Raw genomic sequence first — 16,306 nt, 5'->3', positions numbered from 1 at the left:
TTTTATTGTATTAGATGGGATTACGTTTTAGAACGATTTTCAGACCCCTTTCTCACCTCCACAAATTAAGCCGTTGGATCTATCGCAGTTGAAATTATCACACTCGCAGAATTTGCCAGAATAAATCTCATTTGTATTATCCCTCTTCCTACAAACACACTGTCCGCAGACACACTCTCCGTTGTTACTACAGATTTCCGAACTGTTCTCCTTCCTGCAGTAAGCATCCATGTCTTCACTGTTCACTTCATCTGTGCTACACTCGCAATGTCTACCGACACGTCCCTCGTTGCACCTGAAGAAAGAGTCCAAAATTTCAATCAAATCAAATAAAAATAATTAAAAAGAACAAGTCATATTGTGAGAAAGACTGGGAGAGGAAACAAGACTATGAACAGTATCTTCAAAATACAATGATATTACATGGGAGTGTTCACACCACACGTCACAGACGTGTACAAAAGTGTTCATATGTGCACGCGCACACACACATGCGACCAAGTTCATATGCAATATATGCAAGGGCCTAGGAAAAAAATCTGTCCTCAGGAAAATAACCATTTTTATCAAGATGAAAATATCATCTAGCAGTGAACAGGTGAACAAAGAATTTGGAAATACAGGATCAACTTACTTTAAAAGAGTATATTAATTCTATTCTCAAATAATATGCTATTACATTTGGTATTATGGAAGAAGCATCTCTAAATTTAAAGCAATGGTCCAACTGTTAATCTAAAAAAGTACAATAAACACACCCCAAAAAGTGCACAGAAGTTGAAGAAAAACATATTGAGCACATCATTTAAAAATATAACATACTATTTAAAAATAGGTATATCCTATGGGTCCAGACTTTTCAGACACACTGTATTTTTAGAATACCCAAGGCTTATAGACACTGGAAATACACTAATTCTGTATCTGGTGAATATGTAAAGGGAAGGAAGGCAAAATATATTTTTTAAAAGATTTATTTATTTATTTTAGAGAGAGTGAGTGTGCGCCCATGCCTGCAATCTGGGGGGGAGAGGCTGAGGGAGAAAGAGAAAAAATTCTTAAGCAGATTCCCCACTGAGTACGGATCCAACGCCCGTGGGGCTCAATCCCACAACCCTGACTGAGATCATGACCAGAGCTGAAATCAAGAGCCCGCCACTTAACTGAATGAGCCACCCAGGCATCCCAGAAAGACAAAATATTTTTAAGATCTTTTTAGTTCATGAATTTTACGAAAAACGGATCTACAAGACTCAGTCAGGATACATACAACACAAAAAAGTAAAATATAACATTTAAGTTGTTATTCAGAATAGACAACTAGTAACTGATGGTGAAATCCAGCCACTTATTTTTCTCATGATTAAAAACCCTTCAAAGCCTAGTCATTTGGGGCTGACATTTAGATCAAAATACTCTCCCCTTCCTCCTATCTTTCAAGGAGACAGCTGTATTCAAAGTATATTCAATTTTAATTTCTAATTTAAAGGTAACCACCACAGTGTAAAAAAATTTTTAAATCATTCGATTACAGTTTTGTTAGTAGATTCTATGTTTAGAAAATAGTGTTTTCTTTTTACTTTCACAAAATATATTTGTTTTTAAAAAACAATTATTCCAGCAATTAATTCCAGCAAATAATTCCATTATTCCAACAATGCAGAAGTGCATGCACCAGGTGAACACCCTTTGCTGCTTCCTAGTTTCATTTCCAGGTAAAACCATTATAAGTTTGATGTATCTTCCTAAAATGCTTTTCCATAAATGTATTTTAATACAGGCTTATTTAGCTCTAGAAAATTCAGGTTGCTATTATATGAGGGAAAAACCCAAAGGCCAGCTTAACAATTTGTTAAATATATGTCTTTGATGGCTATAAAACCTTTCATTTCAAAGAACATCTTCTGAAGAAGGAAAAAGGCAGAAAAGAACTTTCTATAAATAACACACAAGATCATCAAATTGACCTTGTGGTGAGCAACAGTGGTTGGAACGAAGAATTTACTTGCTCTAAAAAGATTTTTTTCTGGATTTCTCAAAAGAGCATGCCCATAACTTTCCAAACCTAATGCACCTCTGTCATTCTCCAACCACCTCAGCTCACCTGCAAGCTCCACACTCGAATGTTCCATTTCCTTCATGACACTTTGGACTGCTAGGGATGCCTTCACTTTGGCATTCACACTCACAGATGAACTGAAGAATGACTTCTACTTCCTCAGTAAAGCCCAGAGGCTTAATTTTAATGGTTTCAGAATCCTTATTTGGACATTTATTTGAAGTTATGCTAATTTCAAACTGAACCTTGAAGGAAAAAAACAATTAAATTAACAACTAACTAAGCAATTTAAATCTAAAAAGTATTTCAAAAAGCTCATTTCTTTTATTGTTTCTCAAATTATAAACCAGATTTGCTTATAAACAAGCAATTTTTTCTTTTCTTCAGAAAATGCTTATACAACATACCTCATCTCCAATGGAAATATTGGAACATTTTCTTCCATTCTCCCCTGTTCCGTTCACCCCATTCTTACAGTAAGATTTATAATTTATTGTTACTCCTTCTGGCAATTTGCTGTTTTCCAAAATGACTTCTGAGGAAAGGGACTAAAAGAAAGAATAATCACACACAGGAAAGGCAAACAAAATGCTACTATAAAGTACACTGAATACATAAAACCAATGGGCAAATGAACTATTAAGAAAACAATTATTTAAATAAAAGATTTGGAGCCAAGTCTTGAGTGACCAGAAAACACAGACCTGAGAGAAACAGGCTCAAATTAAAATTCTTCAAAATACTGTACATGATTAAAAAGTTAAGATGGGGCACCTGGGTGGTTCAGTTGGTTAAGGGTCTGCCTTCGACTCAGGTCATGATCTCAGGGTCCTGGGATCGAGCCCCACATCAGATTCCCTGCTCAGCGGGGAGTCTGCTTGTCCCTCTCCTCTCACCCCTGCTCGTGCTCTCTCTCTCACTCTGCTCTCTCTCACTCAAATAAATAAAATCTTTAAAAAAAAAAAAAAAGAGTATTTGTGCTTAATTACTGATGATCACACAGTGCAGAAAAGGCCTGATATTAAATATGAGGAGTCCTAAGGACTCAGAACAAACATTTTCTGTCCCCATTGGCAATATGTCTGTCCTCTGGCCCTACCACTTCCAGCCACTAAGGACTCAGGTAAACAATTGACTATATAGTCTGGGAACAAATCTACTTAGGAGCCATTATAGACCAGGACAAAAAAAAAAATCACACACACAAAAAATAACAAAAAAATAAAACAACAACAACAACACACACACACACACACACACACACACACACACACACACACACACAAACCCAAAACCCCAAGTACAAAGGATTCAAGGCAGTGCATTTTTTCTTTAATATCAGATCGCTCAAGACAAATAAGAAGGCTCAGCAGCAAGCTGTCTCCTGTTCACACACCTACATGCATGCGAGCTGGAAATATTACAATATTCTGTTAAGATGGAGAACAACTATAGGGAAGACACGAAACAACTGGGAGTCCTGAAAACCTTTGTAATACAAAACCTCTCTGAGTAGGGTCTCTTTGAATAGGGTCTTTCCAGAACATTCTGGGAAACCCTGGCATGAGGTAAAAATTCAACCTGTCAAAAGGTTGAGGGGTGGACACACAATGGTTACCATATTGCAAATGTCTTCTGACTACTTACAACGATTATTCACCAATGCTTAGTGAGCGTCACTGAACATACTCTGGGTTAGAGCTCTAGACAATTCAACTTCCTTCCATGTGTGGGGGAAGAAAAATCTTATAGATCTTTTTAAAAGAGCTAAGTCATATATGCATTTACATTTGTACATATTTTAGGTACACGTGTACATGAGTGACTGTGTACCTCTCGAGAATAGAAAACTACATCTCTAAACACATGGCAAGAGAAGAACCGGCAAAAAACCTTTTCCAGAGTAATTCATTAAAAGAGATGAATCTATAAAAGATACTGGGGGTGGAGACTGAGGTAATCCAGTAAGTCTAGATGCAGGTTATGTCTCACTTGTTTCCAACAAGGAAACCTATTTAATGACATCAAACGGACATTCAGAAACCTTCCCCACATGCCTTTATCGTATTTTTGCTCTGTTTAGGTTACATAAATAATGCTACTCTTGTAAGAGAATATAAGAGGTTTTCCTCCGGATACACAAGATGTTAGTTTCATCTTGTCCTCTGGACTTGCGTAGGAAGGGAGATTTACTTTCTCTCGGCAAAGTATTGCCTAAGAGATCTTACTCAGAATGTACTTACGTTGTAGGCATCGATAATCAACTGAATCACGTTGCTGGAGTTTGCAGATAATGTTCCTACTGCTGACTTAGGGATCAAATTTTTCAGTTCCTGAAATGAAAAGATAAAACATGTGAGATACAAACACTATTCATTCAACTGATTAGTACTAAGTATGTAAAATACTTAAGTACAAGCACCCTAGCCATTTCCTAAATAAATTAAGGAGTCGAACATGAGAAAAACTAGCTTTATATGTGATTAAAAATTAATAAAAATCACTGTTGTAAAATCCAGTCTGTCTGGCTAGTAACACTTTCCCACATTTCAAACAGACATTAAAGATTTTGCTTCTAATGACTAGATACGAAGAGCCTAGAAATTGGTTTCTCTTTTTATCCCATACATATATATATATTTACCTTGTAAACAGGCTGAAATTCTTCCGTAACTGCAAAAATAGTCTGAATGTTATTTTCACTTAGTTTCTGGACAAGGTGAGCAATAGAAGGATAATCCTAAGAAATTAAATAAAATTTAGTATGTAATTATATCCAATGTAGTTCAGTTTTTCAATACATTTTGAAAATCACGATGTGCATACATAAGTGGATTGCTTACACAAGACTGCTTGAAATAACACAAATGACTGCTGAAGTGCGAGGTGTGTACATGTGCGTTTCCAATCTTCTATCTTTATCTATACATAAAAACTTCCATAATAAAAAGTTTTAAAAAGCAAGCTCCATGTTTATTAAATGTTAAACAATGAAATTAAAGAACTGCCAATAACTACAGGTTGTATCATAAATCACCAAAATTCACCAGGGTTTAGATTTCTTCTACAACTTGAATAATTTGCCAATCTTTGTTTTCAGTAAAAGCAGAGTGCCTACTTCCAAAAATCTTACATAAATGAGTACAGGACGATACAAATTATCTGTTTAGAAACAGTATCAAATTTGTTACAAAATGCTGCGTGCAAGGGAGAAGACACACAGCCAGGGGCTGAGGCACAGAGTGAGAGTGTCCAAGCAGCTCCTTTCACCAACTGAGGCCCTTGTCTATGCAGCAGGAAGCCAGCACAAAACCACATTTTTAAATACCAGCTTCCTTGCACATTAGGTTAGGGCCTGTACTTACCAAAATAACAAACCCCCAAACCAGTCGCCCACAATACTCTTAGCATTAAGCACCAAAATTCCACATGAATCCATTCAACATGTAAAGAATTCAGCACTTACATAATAATGGCTCATTGTGTACACATCATTTTCCAGGTGACACTGTCCATCATTTGGTAAAACAATGCCACCAAGTTTGCCATCTCCGGCAAAGTGAAACCCAGCATCCGTGGAAAACACCAGCAGCCGTGTGACATTCCTCCAGCCAATCAATGACTTGAAAAGAAAAAGATTTCAATTTATAAATACTATCCACAATTGCTGTACATAAAGCTGTCACCCTCACATAGGCTCCACCGCACTTTTTTTTTTTTTTTTTTAAGATTTATTTATTTGACAGAGAGAGACAGCCAGCGAGAGAGGGAACACAAGCAGGGGCAGTGGGAGAGGAAGAAGCAGGGTTCCAGCGGAGAAGCCTGATGTGGGACTCGATCCCAGAACACCGGGATCACGCCCTGAGCCAAAGGCAGACGCTTAACGACTGCGCCACCCAGGCGCCCCTCCACTGCACTTTTAACCTCACTCTAGACCTTCTCCTTAGCTTGTCCTTTAGCAATGCCAAGACTCCTACCGATACCTGCAGAGCCCACTGCAGAAGGCCCCTCCACCCCCCATGAAAACTGTCTTGCCGGTTGTCCACTTTTCTCAGCTCTTTTTAAAAACTGTATCTTTTAAAATCAATGTCTCCCTCCCCGAGTAGAAGGTAAGCTCACTCCCTGTGGGGCAGGGACATCTGGCTCTGCTCACCATCATACCTCAGGAGCCAGCACAGTGCTCGGCACACAATAGGCATTTAACGGGGACGTAAAAACGTCTCAGCCCATTCCGCACTTTACCCTACTGCTGCTGCCATGTTCCCACCCTCCTTCCATCCTGCTCATAGCTTCTAAGGTATACGCCTCCTTTATCAAACCTCCCTATTAGGCATTATTTTTTTTAACTTCTCCAAACCCCTGCCCTGCTTAACTCCACCCAGTCTACCTCATCGGTACTGTTTATTTGTTCACGTATTTTATTCTCCTCCTCATTCAACAGAGGATTTAAAGTAGCAGTAAAGGGGCACCTGGCTGGCTCAGCTGGTAGAACGTGTGACTCTTCATCTAGGGCTTATAAGCTCCCCTTTGGGTGTAGAGATTACTTAAAAAATAAAATCTTAAAAAAACAATTAAAAAGTAGCAATAAAATCCTCTTCTCTTTATGGTAAATTTGTAATTATATTTCTCTAAATTTACTCTATACATCTGTGCATATCCCCATAAAACTGTCAATTCCTTGAAGGCAGGCATTAAGTGTGCTGATGCTGGCAACCCACGCATTAGTACACTGCTTCTAGAGAAGCAGGTGGAACAGTTAGTCAGCATGATAAACAAAGAAAGACGGCAGTGGCCGTGGTGCTATGGCTAGCTTTAATCCCACCGGCTGAGGCACAGACGGAGGCAGCCCAGAGAATGTTCTCTCCACGAGGAGCAGCTAACACGATCATGAATCAGTAGCTGCAAGAGGAGGGTGGCAGGCTAAGCACTACCTGGAATATTAGTCTTTCTTCCCCTTTAAAAGCAGAAACTACCCTTAAATGCCAACCGCCCCAGGGAGAAATCAAAAGTAACAATAATATAGTACTTGATATTTGCTGAGAGCTCCCTGGCACTCTACATGCATTACCGTATTTGAACTTTGTAACCGTCCTATCGGGTATGTCTATTATTATCCCTTCTTATGGAGAAGGAAACAGCCCTCCAGCGTGGCTAAGCAAACTGTCCCGACTCGGCGGCAACGGGAAAGGGTGGAACAGTGTCCCAGCAGTCTAAAGAGTGCTCTCTCAACCACTGTACCATCCTGCTATACCACATGATTATCTTGGATATAGTTAAGCACTTTAGCAAAACCTGGTTGACAAAATACCCATTAAGAAGCATCTGGAGTCAAGGAAGGTCTCCCAGGGAATGTACTGTAAGGAAAAAGGGGGGGAATGAGACAAAAGTGGGTACTTCAGACAAACCTTACTGACCTCAAGTGCTCTCTGGTTCCAGCTGCAGCCAGGTCATGAAAGGTCACCTCAAAATCTTCAGCTGCTAAACGGCTCATAAAATTCTATCACTAGTCTCATGGAGATGAGCTTTCCACTACTAAAGATCTTGCAATTACAATGATTACTATGCTACAACTTCTCAAAATATATGTCCTCCTGTAGCTTACGCAGTAGGACGTAAAAAGCTGCTGCCTGCATCGCTAAGGCACAGGGAAGACATCCCTCACAGACGGCGGGCAGAGCAGAACCCACCCGAGGGAGACGGCATCGGAGACGCCGTTCCAGCCGAGCTCTCTCAACGCGCCTGGTGACACCTTGACCGAGTGCGACTCCATCTCCGGCACGAGCCAGAGTCAGGACACCTGCGCCTCTTCTAGAAATCTAGAACACCAGCCAAAGTACGGCTGTGCGGCCCCACTGTTTCAAATGATGAGCATTCTGGCTTTTAAGATCTGTCAGGAATGAAGTGGCTGCCCAGTTTAAATAGGGCCATAATGATTAAATCTGCTTTACAAAGCACTTGTGTAGCTGGAGGGAGTCTAAGGGATCAAATTCTGTATTCCTCAGGATCGTGAAGTATGATTTGGTAAGTAGGTAGTTCTTCTGTACCAACTGACAGTAAAATCACAGTTAAAATTCACACAAGTAATGTCCCTTTGTAGGACACGCATGTACTTACTCCACAAACAGCAACTTGCATGATGGCATCAAAGCCACCTTCGGGAGAGTCCAAATTTCCAGATATGCGCTGTTTACCAACGAGTTCATTGAATACCTCCCCTTTATCCGTAAGGCTGAGCACATTCTTGTAGCTGAACGGGCTGGTGCAGTTCTGCTCGCTCGTGCAGGGGTTCCTGAGCTTAGCCGGCGTCGTACTGATGTAAGGCATCACCGTCTTCTCCACAAAGGAGCCGAATCCTGGGGAGGAAGAATCCACACAGAGAGATGGATAGATGGGTGGGCAGACTTGCACCAAAAAGAATAAAGTTATGTTACCACATGTAAGTCAATCTTTCATAAGAAATAAGATTTTAATAATAAAGTTTGGAAAGGAGACCATTACAATGTGAAACACCCAGGTGTGAAGCGAGATTAGGCTGTACAGACAGGTGTGGTTGTATTAATTAGTAATGAAACAGAAGTGCAGCACTCAGCATGCTTATAAAATAATTCAACAAATGAACGAATACATTCCTGTGAAAACAAGCATGCACTTCATTACCTACGTGGTATAATCGGTTAAGTAACACGACAGCATAAAGTAACAGAGGAACAGAGAGGCACAAAAATTACTAGATATGTGACAGGAATATCAGTTTCCTCTCAGAAAGAAAAGGCTAAAAACTGGCCTATTTACTTCACAAGTATATGGTGAAGAATGAAACTGCCAGGACTTATACAAATGAAAATTATTAATATTCTCAATAATCCTACCAATTCTGAAGTCTGAAGTAATCCTTCTCATTTCATTCATGAGATCCGTTCCGAGACTTTTAACATTCTCCAAATCATCTTTCATAGAGTAGGAGAGGTCCATAAGGTAGTAGAGATCGATGGGGTAGTCTTCAGCTCTCTTGAATTTTAATGCAAATGTCTGGGGCTCCCCTAATTAAACAGAGATTAGAAAATGAAGTTAGTTGCTAGCAATCAAAAGCAAATGAGAAAGACCAAACTGGACTTATAGAATAAACACTACAAAACGAAATGCATTATTGCCATAATTTTTACGAAAGCCTGGGAAGTCCATAGGCGAACTAAATGAGCGTGTACTCCATGTCAACACACCACTTACCATGCCAAACCCTGGGCGTGCAGGATGAAAAAGACAATACTCCACAGTGGGCAAGACAGACACAGTTCTGCAATGCAGAACTATGACCAAGGGCAACAAGTCGATGGAACAGCACATATCAGACTGCGGTGGGTAAGGCAGGGCACGTCACAGCACACACCGGAGCTTCTAGAGACTCTAGTTCTAAAACACTCTATTCTCTGTTTATATCTAAGTAAATAATATCATTTGATTTTTACTTTCAAAAACCTGGCAAGAAAGTTTTAAAAATGAATTACAGAGACAAAGAGACTGCTGAGAAACTACTACAAAAATCTTAGAGGAAGACAGGAAGATCTGAACCGAAGCCATGAGGAATAAGAAGGGGAGAGAGACACAAGAGGCGTTAAGGTATAATTCACTCAGGAAATAGAGGACAAAGAGAATGTTTGGGTGAAAAATCATCACATGTTAACTTGTAGATATTCTCTATACATATTTCTAGTAGGCAGCTGTGTGAATGGGTTTGGGGCTTAAGAGAAAAGGCTACATCACAGCACACAGACGGTTTTAAAGCCATGAGAGAAAAACTAACAATTAAGCAGACTGCAAAGAGGAAGGAAGTAAAAAGACACCAAAAGGAGACTGGAAAGCAATGTTAAAAGATAAGAAAAACCAGGAGTGATATCACAGAAGCCAAGAGGGGAGCATTTCAAGAAGTTCAAAGGTGTTACTTGGTACAGGAAGGTTAAAAGAAGAAAGAAAAAAAAAAGGGCCTGACAAGAGTCCACTAGGTTTGGTGGTTCAAGGGGAAGGCAGAGCTTTGTCAGAACAGGTTGAGAAGCAGGCTGGAAAGTGGTCAAGAGGGGAGCTCATGGAGACAATGACTGTGCACCATTCTTTTGAGAGAAAAAGGATGGAAACTGGAAAGAGGAGGAAAAGGGCGGTTTTCTTTTTTCGATGCAGGACCGTCACAGATTCTTACAAAACTTAATATGTTAACAACATTAAACAAATACAAAGAGAAACGTGGGTTAGAATGGTGGGTTTATATTACATAATTACACCACAGAATGGACACCTTTATTTTTAAAACCCACTAAACCTAATACCTTCTCTTTTACGGAATTTGCTTTGGACATTAGGCAACCTTCATTATTTCAAGTATATGTGTCTTACAAATTGCTATGTCTGCAAAAAATTTCTAAAATTTGACATATTCCACATTTCTGTTTGAGTGCTGATCCATATGTGAAAATGAACCCCTGAAGGAAAACTCAAAAGAGGCTCATAAAAAGTCGTCAGAAAGCTCAAGCTGAAACAGAAGTATTCATACAATTAGATTTCTTTTTTTTTTTTTTTTTTTAAGATTTTATTTATTTATTTGACAGAGAGAGAGAGACAGCCAGCGAGAGAGGGAACACAAGCAGGGGGAGTGGGAGAGGAAGAAGCAGGCTCCCAGCGGAGGAGCCTGATGTGGGGCTCGATCCCATAACGCCTGGATCACGCCCTGAGCCGAAGGCAGACGCTTCACGACTGCGCCACCCAGGCACCCCCATACAATTAGATTTCTGTACCTGATCGTAATTGCAAAACCAACTGCTGAGGCTGGATCTGAGTAATATCTTCTGGCTGGAGCTTCTCTGCTGTTCCTTTGCTACGGTTGGTTACATTTTTGTTTTTCTTTATATCTTTGGAGCCTCTGGGATTTTCTATGTCATCTGGATGGCAACCCTTCTTTTTTAAAGCTTCTAAATCATCACACCGTGCAGAAGTAGGCATTCCTTCTTGTAAAAATGTCTAAGTGACATACAAAATATAGGTGTAAGTAACAAGTGTAATGATCAAACACGCTGCGTAATATAATTGCATATATGCAATCAAAATGCAAAAATCAAGTGACACAACTAACATACTTCATTTCTGGTTTTTAAACAAAATGTTCCCTTTACCCAGATCATATGCTCTTGTTTAAAAACAAATGAACTCATTCTCTAGAAGAGTAATCCCTTTATAAATACTACTAGTAATGTATTACTTTAGTAATACTTAGGACGGACCTAAGTGTACATTTTAACTGTCCCACCTTCAAATTCAAAGTATCTAAATCAAAGAAATTTCTTCAATGAAAAATCACATATTCAGTATGCTTAATGGCCACTAATAAATAATGTACATAACCAAATACTGGACAATTTTTTTCCCCAAAAGTTCCCTTTAAGAAGTCCTATGTAAGTCCTTCATATTACGTAGGTTCTCCTCACATTATTTTGAACAATTCAGCGTTTAGGGAAAACATATTTGCCTGAAGGTGTCTCAGTGAATGATGCAATTTTTAAAAAGGAGACTGAGAAATTTAACACAGAGTTAGTAAGTATTCTGGAGATATGAAAAAATTTCAAGTTTTGGCTATTATTTTAAATAAGGCTTTTAAAATTCATTTTGAAAAACAATAATCACAGTGGTGATTACATGACATATGAAACAATAATCACAGTAAAATCTGATCACATGACAAGGTCATGAGTCTATCTCCATACGGTGCATTTTAAAAATATAAAAATAAAAAAGGTCTGAATGGTATAAAAACGCTACTTGTGGCTTGGGGTAAAATTTCCAGTAGTGATAGGATTTCATAATGTGTTATACCTCCAACAACTTAGATGGAAATAAAAATTTTATCAGATGAGTGAAGAAGTATCAGTGAAAGCAAAAACACTGCTGTTAAGATATATGTAAAATCTCTGGATACAAGTTTTTCATGAAATCTGAGTGGAGAAAAACAATGACATTAGTGTGTGGTAGGTATGTGTCACTTTAAAATGTGTACCTATAATAATCAATTATTATAACAGACATTTGAGTATTTCACATATACCCCTAAAAATTTTATACGTAGTTGTATTAAGCCAAAGATTTAATCTTGGCATTGGGAAAGTGAGGAAACGGCTTTTCTTTCAGGTCATTTTATGTTCAATTTTATACGGTATTTGTTTCATGGTGTTGCATAAGTGACGATATTTAAATACAAAGAATACACAATGGTTTTAATCAGTTATTTTTAAGGGAAACACAACACTAATGAGAGCATTTATGTAATTAAAGAAACAACAGGAAGGGAATACAAAGGGTTAAACAGTTCGAAGCTAAACTACTTTTCTGTATCATCAAGCCTAAAATACTACCAAAGCACAGTAGCCTCGCATGGGAACTTTAAGACTGTAACTCAAACAAGATTTCACTAAACACATTCCAAAATCATGCCACAAATTTCAAAGGCTAAATTATTTAAAGAACAGTTTGGCAAGTACGCCCTGCCTGAGACAAACTGAATTCCAGAATACCATCTTCAGGAGAACAGAAAGTATCACTAGAAAAATTTTGAAGTAACAAAACAAAAACCTCTGATTTTGTCTTTCGTATGGTCAAACCATACGAAGTATCTGATATTTAACCAGTTCAGTTACACCTATGAAACCGACAGCTGCAATGTATGGACTCAGGTGCCTGAGTAAAAACAAACAATAAAACTTTGACCTTCTGATATTATTCGCTCTGTGAATAAATTATATATCCTCACAGTGACCTCCCTATACTTCCTGTCCTGACAGTCACCCACACACTTACTCATTTGACATTCAGTAGGCTTTGTGAAAGGTATCAAGTTGAGCCATGTACACAGATGACAAAAGCGAATAAAAGTTAAACCCTAACCTCAGTGGGTTTTTACTGGGATGCAAATCAATTCTGTATCAGTTCTAACTCGAATATAATTAGGAAGGTTAGCTTATACCTCTCCCTACAAAAAAAGGGCAAAATCTAAAACAGTCAAATTAAATGGCTAGGGATTTGGGGGAAGCTACCAACAGAAATATAATGCATGCCACAAAGGTGAGCTATATATGTATTTTAAAATTACCTAGTAGCCACACTGAGAGACAAAATAAAAAGAAACGGGAAATTAATTTCAACAATATATATAAAGTATTACCATTTCACCATTATTAATGATTTTTTTTATCATTAAGTCTTCAAACTTTGGGATGTATTTGAGGCTTATGGCAATTCTCAAGTAGGACCACCATGGAGCACGTCTCAAGTGCTCGACAGCTACGTGGGCCTAGTGGTTACCGTACTAAACAGCACACCTCTAGACCATCATGTATAGACACAGAGTTGATACGTATTCAATAAACATTGATTTAAGTGAAAATTCATATTTAACATTTCCCAAAGATACAATATGGGCCCACAGTAAATGACTAGAGAGTAAATGGAAAGGCCTTGAGCAATTTTACTTACTGAATTTGTACACCATCCACAATTTGGCCCTGCTTGTATACATTCTCCACATGATTTGGCATTTGCTTTTAAACATCTATTTTCATCTGTCAGGACACACAAAGAAGAGACAACTTTACTTGAAGTTTCAAGAGGGAAAATAATGAAAAATGATTACAATGACAAATAATACAATGCATATAAACCTTAAATATGAATAATACAACATGATGTCCTATATTGTTACACGTTATATTTTATAATTATACATTACATTATATTACATACCATATAATAATTGTTACTACACTGATCCAGACCTACCCCAAAGAGGTGATGTTAGATTACTTTGGCATAGAAAGCCATGAAAAGATAGTGTTCTTGTCTTCCATACAAAGACTACGTACCAGTAATCTATATATTCATCCTTTTCATCAAAGGCATAATTTCAGGATCTATTATGTTGGATGGTCATAACTATCAGGAGTTTTCTTACAACTGGGTAAAATACTATTTCTTTTCATTTAACTCCTACTACCACACCCATACCCACGAAAGCATCTGCAAAAGCTTTCCCTTCATTTTCAGTATGTTAAATACTTGAAAAGCCCCTCTTCATCCACTCCACAATCCCATGACTTTTTTAGGCTCTATGTTCGAAGCATGTCTCATGTTTCTTTGAATCCACCTGAGTGAGGATCAGCTTGCCTTCCGTGCGGTGAGTACTAACATGGACTGTCTCCAGTGTGTCTTCTCCGATTCTAAATCTAATATATATTCATAACAGAAAATTTGGAAGGTACATAAAAGCATAAAGAACAAACCAAAAATTACCCATAATTCACTAAGAGATAACTACCGTTAGCATTTTTGTATATTTTTTTCAGTCTTTTTTTATGTAGATAAAAAAAATAGCAAGGAAGCACGCATATAGACATTATTTGGATAAATTGAGAATATCCATTTCGCATACTACTTTTTATACTTTATCCTAAGTGTTCCATTACAAATTCTTTAAAAAGATGGCTTTTAATGATTATATATTTTATTATGTTAATACGTCCTACTTGATGTTGGACACATTTAGATTCTTTTCAATTGCATACAGGCGTAGTTTCCACATACTTGCTCACATGCACACGCGAATCCTCCAAATACATGTGTGTGTACGGGCACATACATCCACCCATTCTGAGGGCCATTCCCATGATGTAAAACTCTCATCATTTCCTTAGCACAAATAAAAAATACTGAGTTGGGGGGCGCCTGGGTGGCACAGTGGTTAAGCGTCTGCCTTCGTCTCAGGGCGTGATCCCGGCGTTCTGGGATCGAGCCCCACATCAGGCTCCTCCGCTATGAGCCTGCTTCTTCCTCTCCCACTCCCCCTGCTTGTGTTCCCTCTCTCGCTGGCTGTCTCTATCTCTGTCAAATAAATAAATAAAATCTTTAAAAAAAAAAAAATACTGAGTTGGAGGGTATTCATGTTTTTAATATTCTCAGTATACACTAATTTCTATCCAGAAGTGATATTCAAATTTATAATCCTATAAGCAGTACACAATTACCGTTTTCACCAGACTTTTGACAAACACCAAGTACTTTTTTAATATAAAGAATCTTTTACTCATTTAATGCATATAAATTAGAATATCAATTCTATCATCAGTTATTTAAGGTTTCATTTTTATCATATTTTACTGACCATTTCTTTTGTACATTTTTATATCCTTTGCTAATTTTTCTTCTATCACATTCACGTATTTTTACTGGATCTCAACACGTGCTATGAAATTAAACCTTTGTTTCGTTTCTCATCTTGATGGTGTTCTGACATCCAGACAGTTTGGGTTTTTATGTTGTTGTTGGTTTTATGTAATCAACTTTATCAATAATTTCCTTTAAGGTTTTTCTTCATTTTTCCATGTCCTTCCTGTTCTAAGATCAAATAATTGTTCTAGGCAATGCATTTTCTGAGATTTGGAGAAGAGAACAGCACATCCATTACTGCAGATGTGGACGCATCATGTTTGTAAGAGGATTTTTGGCTTTATGTTTCATTCCTCTTCGAGATAATGCCAATATTTTGCAAGACTTTTTGATCAAGAGTAAGAATATCTTCTAGAAACCAGGGGTGTACTGTATGGTGACTAACATAATATAATAAAAAAACATTAAAAAAAAAAAAGAATATCTTCTAGAAAGTCAGTTGTTCCTGGTTTAATTTTTTAAGATAGTAAGGGTTTGTTCATAATCCACCGTTCTACAGGTTCACTTTATTTTCTTCTAAATAGATTTCACAACTTTGCTTTCTCCATGCTCACTTAAACAGCCTATTACAGTCTTAAAAGACCTTTCTGTAGTGTTCTGTATTCCTACCACTTCAGCATTTCCTTAGCCAACCCGCCCTGCCGCTGTTCTGGGTGACAGCAGCGAGGGGCTGGGCAATGAAGGGCCTCACAGGCCACTCCAAGAACCTGTTCCCCGAGGGAGAGGAAAGCCCTTGCCCGGCTTTCAGAAGGAGCAGCACGATGTGGTTTCGATTTGCTCAAGAATCTAATTGGTCAAAAAGTAATACAAGACACTGAAATGAAAAGACAATGAAAACTTTTTTTTTTTTACCTGCTTGGCCAAACACACAGCAAATCGAACTGATCAGCCCAATCCAGAAAATCAGTTGCAAATTCATCTGAAATATAAAATGTACATCGCTAAATATTAAGAAAATAACAAAAAAAGATGATACATTAAACACAAAACATT

The 16,306-nt window shown here is 38.0% G+C and overlaps 1 protein-coding gene across 5 annotated transcripts in view; it reads right to left on the bottom strand.

Annotated features, from left to right (window-relative positions):
* The window catches only part of ITGB1 (integrin subunit beta 1), a 43,054-nt gene that overhangs the window by 10,298 nt on the left and 16,450 nt on the right, over positions 1-16,306 (bottom strand). For all 5 annotated transcript variants that reach the window (XM_045786409.2, XM_045786411.2, XM_045786410.2 and 2 more), the window contains exons 2-12: positions 16,166-16,232; positions 13,568-13,653; positions 10,843-11,065; positions 8,929-9,099; positions 8,174-8,412; positions 5,526-5,681; positions 4,704-4,799; positions 4,303-4,392; positions 2,467-2,607; positions 2,105-2,304; positions 57-295 (exon numbers count right to left, since the gene is read on the bottom strand). In XM_045786409.2, coding sequence (XP_045642365.1) covers positions 57-295; positions 2,105-2,304; positions 2,467-2,607; positions 4,303-4,392; positions 4,704-4,799; positions 5,526-5,681; positions 8,174-8,412; positions 8,929-9,099; positions 10,843-11,065; positions 13,568-13,653; positions 16,166-16,232 — 1,708 coding nt within the window. The remainder of the gene's footprint in view (positions 1-56; positions 296-2,104; positions 2,305-2,466; positions 2,608-4,302; positions 4,393-4,703; positions 4,800-5,525; positions 5,682-8,173; positions 8,413-8,928; positions 9,100-10,842; positions 11,066-13,567; positions 13,654-16,165; positions 16,233-16,306) is intronic.

Source organism: Ursus americanus, chromosome 31 (genome assembly GCF_024610735.1).
Source record: "Ursus americanus isolate L20-20 chromosome 31, mUrsAme1.1.p, whole genome shotgun sequence".
Classification (NCBI taxonomy): Eukaryota; Metazoa; Chordata; class Mammalia; order Carnivora; family Ursidae; genus Ursus; species Ursus americanus.
This window is presented reverse-complemented; position numbering and strand designations above follow the sequence as displayed.